The sequence below is a fragment of the Priapulus caudatus genome, unplaced genomic scaffold (assembly GCF_000485595.1).
Source record: "Priapulus caudatus unplaced genomic scaffold, Priapulus_caudatus-5.0.1 Scaffold165, whole genome shotgun sequence".
Lineage (NCBI taxonomy): Eukaryota > Metazoa > Priapulida > Priapulimorpha > Priapulimorphida > Priapulidae > Priapulus > Priapulus caudatus.
In genome coordinates, this window is record NW_014577226.1 from 337,499 (window position 1) to 347,214 (window position 9,716).

Genomic DNA, 9,716 nt, shown 5'->3' on the forward strand with positions numbered 1-9,716 from the left:
TATTTCCCTACCTCTCTTTCTCGCCCAATTACTAGCCACCCCTCTATAAGCCATGAATTCACCCTTTGTACACCCTACTTCAAACATCCTACACTACTCTTATACTACTACTACTTATACTACTACTATTAGACGAGGTCCACATTTATCCTTGGTAAACTCCAATTGCAAAAAAACGACCAAGAAGTGCACTGTCATCAGCTGGTAATCAGACGAAGCAAGTGTGACGCTAGCCAGGCGACCACGTCGCCATCTGGTGAGAGATCAAACAGACACCCCTAATTCTATTGAGGCCAGACAGCACCTTGCTTGCTTGCTTGCTTGCTAGCAATCATCTTCAATTCTTCTTCATCTTCAATAATTCTTCTTAATCTTCAATAATCTTCAATAATTCTTGCAATTGAATAATCTTCAATGACATACATCAGGCTCGCAGTAGTACAAGCACACCTGCTTGGTTTATTAGATAACCTAACCACTAAAATAAGACCACATGCAGCAAAAATCGCTCAAGGTGTTGTGCCCTTCCTAATGGAAAACCTGTAATACCAGCCTGGACATTGAACATGACCACCTAACCCTAATGTATAATGCTAATCTCACCCAAAATTCAAAATATCAAGTGAGTACAAGGTCTCAAATCGGGTGTAAACAGTATAGATTTTCAGTGAAGCAGAAAGGCAGCATCTAACATTGCAACAGAGCGGCGACAGAATGCGTGAGAACAGCTGCAAAAAGCTGCCGAAAAAACCCAAAAAGGCCCCCCCAGACCTCCATTGAAGTCGGTCAACAATGCCGTCGCAGCAGCATGCATGCATGCATTCTGTACCTAACTTGAAGTGCAGGGCATATTAAGCGTTTTGCGCGACATTACCGCATTCAGAGCGCTAATGGCATGCGCCGATCGCACCACCACATTCGCGTCCCTCTGGTGAGCCCGGGGAGGGGGAGAGGGTCCTGGGCACTGCCATTCGCCTGGCAGCTGATTGGAGAAAAGCATCGCGAGACAAACGTCATAAAACGGTGAAACTAGTGCGAGCCTTCAGTTCTCACATGCGCGTCCCACGACAGCGCGCCAACGGAACGAATATCACTTACGTTTCATCGACACGATATCATGGCGGATATTTTTGCGTAGAAAGTCTTGCACGCAGGCTCGGGCAAATATCGCTTTATTGTACGCAATTGCCTCGACTGATTTACCACACGGCCGCCACAAATGCCCACGCGCCCCGAAGTGAATTGTTGCTCCCCCATGGCATATGCTCTGAATATATTATTCGGCTTTCAATGTGTTATTGAAGGGAGACCGTAGAAGGCTTGCGTTTGCAGGGCCAGCAGGGGGGAAGGCCACGCGTCGGGTGCCGCTTGTCGCTCGCACAATAGCACGCAATCTCAGGGATTCGCATAACGCGTGCGTGGGGGGCGAAAATGGCACTCGTATGCTCAGATCCCTCTCCCTCGCAGGGACTCCTGGACTCCACGAATAGCCTGCAATTTAGTTAAATTTATACTCTCGCACTCTCTATTAGCGAGCAAATTTCTTTGCACAACAGAAAAATATATCGCGGTGGGCTTAAGAAGCGTACGTCGTACATGCAGCCGTTGAAACTGCTTCTCCTCCTCTGTGGGTGACACAGATCTCAATGCAGATGCCAACACAGACCTGCTCTTGTCATGTCGATTCGAACACACTCTCATGTCTCATGACACAACGAATGTCTCGGCACCATTATGAATGCCAAAAAAGGAAATCGACACAATGCCAATTTAACTCCACTTTGGCTGTAAATATGCAACACCGAGGTCATATAAGGTCATAAGAGGTAATAATGACCAACCACGCCGATTTTATAATACAAGTGACAAAGAAAAATCCGCTTGGCATTGCACCCGCGAATCTGCCTGAACTGCAAAAATGCCAATACGATCAATTTTCACTAATAGTATTTTGCTCATAGATTTGGGAGAACAAGTAAATGGGCTGATATTGCATTATAAATAACGATAGTGGATCACCAACCTGATGTTATTATGATACATGTCTCAGTGATACACCATGATTCATTATCCCTCAATGAATAAGTCATAATATTGTTTTGCCATTTTTAACTGTCGGTAGGTTTCTCCCGCTATCACATAACAAGTGCCGCAGAGCGACAGTGCTCAACTGACGTGTACTGTAGCCAGGTATTCTTCTGATAAACTAACTGGCAACCGAATCAAGTGCGCCCTCCTGCCACCGAGTGCGCGCTCAGAGATTATATCTAGCATACTACTAATACAGATCTAAAATCTATGATAGGCTTTGCTATACCTACTGGTATTACAGTAATAAAGATACAGCTGTGTAACTTTAATGACTTCGCTATATTACCATGTTATCATGGATATGCGTCGAGCGCGAGCGTAGTGTTGGGGGAGGGTGAGGGGTGGGTGGAGGGGGCTCTAATAGCAAAAGCAGTTCAGTCCTTTGTTAACAGTCAACAAATCCATGTTTAAACCTCCTCTGAGAGTCAAAAGGTTATCAGACACTTACTCTTCGCACATCAGCGGAAAGTAGATTTCAAGGTCCTTTCAATAAAGTTATAAAAACGGTAGGTCAGCGCTGAAACAAAAAAGTTTTGCACTCGGTCCGTTAGACCATGTCCTCAGAAAATGTCTGATATCTGACCTTTCCCCCCCTGCCCTTTGACCTGTAACCTCCAATTTCGCGCTGGTGATGGGTTTTCTCCCCATCACACTATACATCGAATATTAAGAGCGTAGGTCGAGCCGTTGATATTTGTGCCGCAATTCCGTATTTCCTCCTATACCTTAAGTTAAATCCCTCCATTGACACATCTTGACCTTTGACCCCCAAATTCGACATCTTGAGTCCTTTTCGCGACCCCCCCCCCACCCGAATATCAAGACCGTGTGTCGAGCGGTTAAGATTTGTGCCCAACTGTTGACGGACGGATGGACGGACGGACGCACGCACGCACGCACGGACGGACAGACAATCATGCGATTCTACAAGCTGCATCTGACTTTGTCAGCTGAGCTAAAAACGATCATTTAGAACCATCATTTTTATTCTATAACTATGGCTATAAGTTACTGTCAAAAAGTAATGCTTATCATCTAGATATCCGACATTAGTTCTTTGATGTGAACACATGTGGGCTTTGCATGAACATTCAACTTTCTAGCTGGCAATGTCATCAAAACCGCTTGGCCTGTACTGCGTCTTGAGGTTCAAGAGTTTACTGAATAGCTAGTTACTTCTTGTATTTCTGCAGAAAGATATTTAATGCATCTTTCAATTAAGCCAGAAAGACGATGTCACTGCTATAAAGATGTTTCCCAATAAGTCCAGTAGACTATATACTGTAAAACCAGTATTTGCCTTTCACCCACTGACATTTAGTTTCCCAAGTAAGGTCTATATATACATATAGATAAATTTACAAACCTTGTAATAAAATGATTACGCATTAATTTTACCCCACCGAAAAAGCAAAATGTTTTTGTCTACTGTGCTTCAATAGTCTTTATAGATTTTTAGAGTACTCTATGACACACTTTTATTTACATTTAAATTAGGTTGTCAATCCTATCCATAGACTAAGAGTCAAGTATATGTATCGCGATTCTTACAAGAACAGTCTTCCCAACTGTTACACATTACAATAGCGTAAATAACTTAATTCCAATTTATCAGCAATTCACTATTTAGAAATTTCATTCATTTTTAAAATAAAGAGAAGGTTATGAGAATGTAATCATATTAATTTGCCAATTAAAACATGTCACTGTGTGTGTAACTGTCAATACAGGCTAATATAGGACCGCGCAATATCTTGGTATAATATAATATATACAATTTCTGGTATATAATAGGCTAATAATGTTATAATAAAGAGCAGTCACAGCACTTGGGGACATGTTAAACTGTGCTGCCACCTACATGTTAGGATAATAAGAACTTTTGAATGAGGGAATATCACACTTTCGTGCCAGAGGAACATGGTAATCGATGGCGACATTATTTAATAAGCCATTATGAATTGTCTTACCTGCAATTACGAGTACATGTACTCTTGTACATGTACTCCTTCCAAGCTTTGTACTACACAGGTCCACAGAGGTACACAGTACACAGCTGTACACACCTGTGTATATTCTCCCAAGCTTGAATGAATGCAACTACAACTGCAATAGAAGGTGAGAATGACACGTACTGATAGTAGAACTTTGCTATATATATACTGACTGAAATGGTTCTTACCAAGCTGGCATATGATTCCTAATTTTCTTTTCGTAAAACTGTTAACACAGTATTTTGTACAAATGAGGTAAAAGAGCTATAATAACTACAAATCACAGAATGTTTTTAAAGGGTTTCGAGTCAAATCTGTGTTAGCAGTTACCTTTGTAGAACAGACATCAATTTCGAAAAGACATGTTTTGCATGTCTGTTGCATGGCAGTTATACAGTAAAACCATTTCTATAGAACTGACATATACCTATAAAGGAGACTTACCATTTCTGTTAATTGACCCATATAAACACAGGTTTGACTGCATACTAATATTATCAAAGATACATTTGCAAGAGAACTATTAAATAGGATGTGCAAAGTACCAATACCTAAGCTTGCTGGACTTCCAGTTTGTTTTCTGTATTTCAGTCTTACAGAAGGTATGGTCTTCTGCTTGCTTGTAGGTTGGCTTTGCTCCTGCTTACACTAGAATGTATCAAAAAACCTTTTTTAATTGTATCAAAAGTAAATACACTAAATGTTAAAAATAACAACGGTGACTTTTTCTTGTTTACCATACATGATGCCAATAGGTGACACCATGCCTAGTGAATAATCTACATCTCACCTATTTGGCATGATGTTCTTTGATACTTCGTCTACAATACATACTCAAGATTTTCAGGAATCACTACTTCATTGAATCACCAGAATCACTACGTCGAACCAAAAATTGAATTGTTTTTGTACATCGCGTGTGTCTGTGAGCGTGTGGATAATTTGCAAAACAACATTGTAGTAGCTATAAGTATAATACATGTTTTGCTCCTTTATTAATGTTGTAACATCAATGCTCATAATGTAGGTTAATGGTACAGATAAACAGAAAAATAAAAAGCTCTTAGGATTAGTTTCAAAGAGGAACGCATTCATATACTATAACATCTATGAAAACATGATCTATATAAATAATCCTAAAAACCAAGTTATGTCTCATATAAAATAATGGTTTTACGCATGTAATTTAGGGTTGCCTGACCATGGTCTCCGACTTCACAATGATTAGCGAAGATGCACGTAGCTAAATTAAGGGCAGTGTTGTATACAAGCTGACAGCACTAACATAGTTTATGTTATTGTTTTTGAAAAAAACGGATAAAAATTTGAACTACAGGAGCTCCCCTACTTACAAACAGGATAGGTTCCTGGGGTTTGTTTGTTAGTCCAAATGTTCGGATACAACATTACTCTTATAAATACTGAAATTGTACACAGCATTGTAAAAAAAAGGTCTGTACAGTACCGGTACAGCTATACCTCAATAATACTCAACAGTATATTTTACCAGCCTTAAACAGTATTACTTAATGTCTGAGGGACAGGGACTGGTAATGGCTTAAAGGTTAATTGTATATATAGACCTTTATTATAAGGTTGTATATACAGACAGGTTTGTTCATATCTCGGACAGCTGGTAACTTGAACATCTGTAAGTAGGGGAGCGCCTGTACCTGGTTCTCTCCAAGTTAAAGGTATTGTCTAGCATTTTCAGCATGTTTCTTATTGTTCAATTAATTCAATTTGATTTTTGCTTAATGACCACAGCTCTAACCCTGTATTATGTATAGCAACTTCGGCTTTGCTCTTGCTAGAAGAGCTACCGGTATCGGCAGCGAAGGAGCTACACTGGTAGAGCTATATATAATGATTATTGCTAAATTAGATTTCCTGTATATATACTTTTACTTGTATTTGTATAATCTTGTACTTATAGAATACTCTATATAAAATGTATCAATTAAGCAACTGTTTATCATAAACTATTCAGCACGTTTATAGAAATACATAATCACTTTTGCGATAACTATACAGTTTATATAGCTAGTAAGATATTATCATGTGCAAGTTACAAATTAGATTTCTACTGAATACTGTTGCATTTAAAAATGTCGATTACACGATTAAAAAATTCCCGTCTCTAACTGCTAGTCACCACACGCACGCGTAGTTTCCAACGAGTAGGATGACAGTCATCTCTACATCAACTCGTACCAGGATTTATCAGTACAGCAACGTTTAGATGATGTCATTTAGTTGTGGTACGTACGGCGGTACGCCTTCGCGTTTTGGTACCGTAGTGGTACTGTAGTGTTGTGAATGTGACTCACGACTGTTTCTGAACGCGATGCTAGAAGTCGACTTAGTGCAAATAATGCTTATTTTCAAACATAACATGCAATAATAAATAATTTCGGGTTGAAATCATGGCCCGATCGCAACGTTAAACGGGTGTTACAACGCTTAAAGTAAACAGCAAACTTACAGGATAGTACAACTCGACATGCCTGCGAAACCATGGATTGTAAATATAATCAAAACGGTACATGCCTACTGTATGTATTCATCCGCTATAAAAAGTTATAAAAATTCTTTAAAAATATGTCAAAAGTTAATTGAGTGTATAAATTAGCTTAGATATGCAATTGTATAGTGTCTCTTAGTAATACAAGAAAATTTTATTCTAAAATTATAAAAATACCGGTTGTTGATAATCGATATAGTGCCTGCTCACCGGCGAACGTGAATAATGTGAATTGGTTATGACGTCATGGCAGTATGGCAGCTCACATGGTGTGTTTTGTTTTGATCGTTAACTGTGCGTAGGTTCAATCAATGTAAATGGTATTGCTGCACAGATTTGATTTATTTATGGGTAGTTTACTCATTAGTTCCGCGCTTAACATTTTACGGTGTAGAATCAGTTAGTGAGTTACTAGTAGTAATGGCAACGGCCAAATGCAATATATACGTATTATACGACATACAGTAGCCTGAGTCAAGGAGCTAAATATATTTAGCTCCTTGGCCTGAGTAGGCCTATCAGTGGCAGTGTAACGTGAGTGATTCACTGATCAATTGACTAACCAAGATTGGTTAATTAGTGTTATTAATAGTCAATTTAGGAAGGCCAGTACTACTACTACTACTACAGGGCTGCTAACGTTGAGTTAGAGTTGAGAGTGAGATTATGCGAGGGAGCGGAGCGACCGATTTGGCATTTGGGGAGGGGCGCAGCGCCAGCGGTTCACCCCTTCCCACACCTGGAAGCTTTTGCATTTTTCAGCTTGAAATTGTGCATTCTGGTGCATACTTAAGTGAGTTTTTAACCATACACATGTATGTAATGCAATACACTGTAGTTCTGCTTTTAGATGGATTAGATACATGCCGGTGTATATATTATATATGGATGGCTCAAAACAACACATCATTAGATCCAGATGAGACGGGATACTAGAGAAGCGTTGCCGAAAGGAGGTGTTGATCCCAAGCGCTATAAGCGCAGATCTTGCGCGCAATTCCGCGGCAAGGCGCACGCGACCGCGGGAACGTCCTACGACAGTATGCAGCGCTGGCAGCTATGGATCCGTGCGCCGAATAAATTGGCCGGCGCACAGATCCATAGCTGCCAGCGAACAGTCCGCAATTTTACTGGGGGACACAGAGGGTAGACATTTGGGACGTGAACAGTGTTGACTTGTTATAAAAACATAATTTCTCTCTTCGGCTCCTCGGCCTCCTCGGCCTCCTCAGCTCTCTCTCGGTTCCTGTGGCAGAGCGAAGGGCTATAGTTCTAGATCTACACTAGATTCTGCTTGGAATTGTATTTACGTGACCTCTACTGTTTGGTCCTTTATTCTGCTTATAAGGTTACCATCAAATTCAATCTGTATAAAAATGACATGTTATGATTCTTGCATCGCATATGACATCCTAAACTAACTTATACACCAGTAATAGTGGATAGCGGAACGGAACTGGAACGATCGAGCGGGATTATTATAGACAGGGGTTTTAGCCAATCAGGTTAGTTGCTTCTTCAGCTTCTTAGGCGAAACTCACTTACATATATAAAACTGTTCTCATTGGCAAGTAAGGATGAGGTCTAGAACCGCTCAGCAAATTGACATGCTCTAGAGTATACTTCGTTTTTTCCCCGTTTTTTTTTGTCTGTCTATTACTAGCTACTGGCCTTTCTAAATCAAGGATAGTTTGGGACCCCGCAATTGTTTTTTTTGCATATGTGCTAAACTAATCCGTGGTGTTAAACTAGGATTGGGCAGCATTCCTTCCCATTTGGACACAACCATAATCTGGAGCCATAGGCATAGTTGTGCCTAGAATGGTATAATAATGTTATATTGAATATATGTGCATATTTTTGATATTATACACCCAATCTCAGGGTGCGAAATTAACGCGAGTCCAGAGTCAAATACTCCCTGATTTACTGTCGGACTCCCTGATTTGACATATGCAGGAGTCCGTGTGACTCCCTGAAAATTCTGCTGTAGTAACTAGTTTGTTCCAGAGCACGGCCTCGCGGAATTACCGCATTTTTTCGGCAAATCTTTAATTTGGAACTTCAGACTACAGACTTCCTCATTTTGCTGTGGACTCCCTCTTTTTGAGGGCAGGGAGTCCGTTGGACTCCCTTGTTCAAAAGTTAATTTCTACCCCTGCAATCTGATTTCTTAGGAAAATTAGGCTGAGCAGCTGTCTTTGGATCAGAATAGATGCTGTATTCAGAGAAATTGGCTTTCATTTAAGATCTGAGACGTTTAATGTGCAAGGCTGCCAAGCTAAAAAGGAACATTTGGTTATTCTTAGCACCAAACCTTGAAATCAATACTAAGCACATGTAGCAACAAAGAAGGTGGAGTTTGACCTAACATCCGTTGATATAATGCCTGCAGTGTGGCTGGGTCTAGAAGCTGCCACTTTGACATGGAATGTTGCAGTACGTTGGTCGTTGTTGCTGCAGAGTTGCATGACCTTTTAAAAGGCATGTTATACGCGAATTTACTGCTAGTAGTGTGCATAATATAAACAGGCTCAGATATACTTATCCCCCCCCCACACAAACACATGCATACATAAAAGTACCCCTCTACAAATTTAATTACCATGATAATGCTAATAAAATTTACCTGCTTAAAAAATAAAAAATATTAATGCTTACCTGATCCTACACCAGTAATCAGAAATTGGGGACCATAAACTTAGGTCTAAAGTGCACTTAACCATTGGACAGCCCCATACAGTGCATATGAATCATACCATACTTGGACGGTATAAATGTAATTGAGGTCCTTGCATATTTTCAGTAAAAATAAGTTTAAATTATGCTACATATAAAAATTTCATTGTTTTTTTTTTTTTATGTTTAAAGGAACAGTAGCCTCTAGGTTCTAGGGTTATTTTCAGCTAATTTAGGTTATAATTGCGCTACATAAAAAGTTTCATGGTTCAATCACTATTAGAAATATTTTTAAAAAATGTTTTAAAACTAACGACTACAGTTTGATTACAACGACGGTGGCGCCACTCAAAGCGCACGATCTGAGAAGTTGCGCAAAATCACTTTCCAGCCAAGGGCTACAGACCGAGGGTATTCCTTATTTATTC

General features: G+C 39.9%; 1 protein-coding gene across 1 annotated transcript in view; it reads left to right on the top strand.

Annotated features, from left to right (window-relative positions):
- The first annotated feature begins 6,861 nt into the window (after positions 1–6,861).
- Positions 6,862–9,716, top strand: part of LOC106806499 (vacuolar protein sorting-associated protein 41 homolog) — a 54,977-nt gene continuing 52,122 nt past the window's right edge. The window contains exon 1 of the mRNA XM_014808466.1: positions 6,862–6,878. Coding sequence (XP_014663952.1) covers positions 6,864–6,878 — 15 coding nt within the window. The 5' untranslated portion in view covers positions 6,862–6,863. The remainder of the gene's footprint in view (positions 6,879–9,716) is intronic.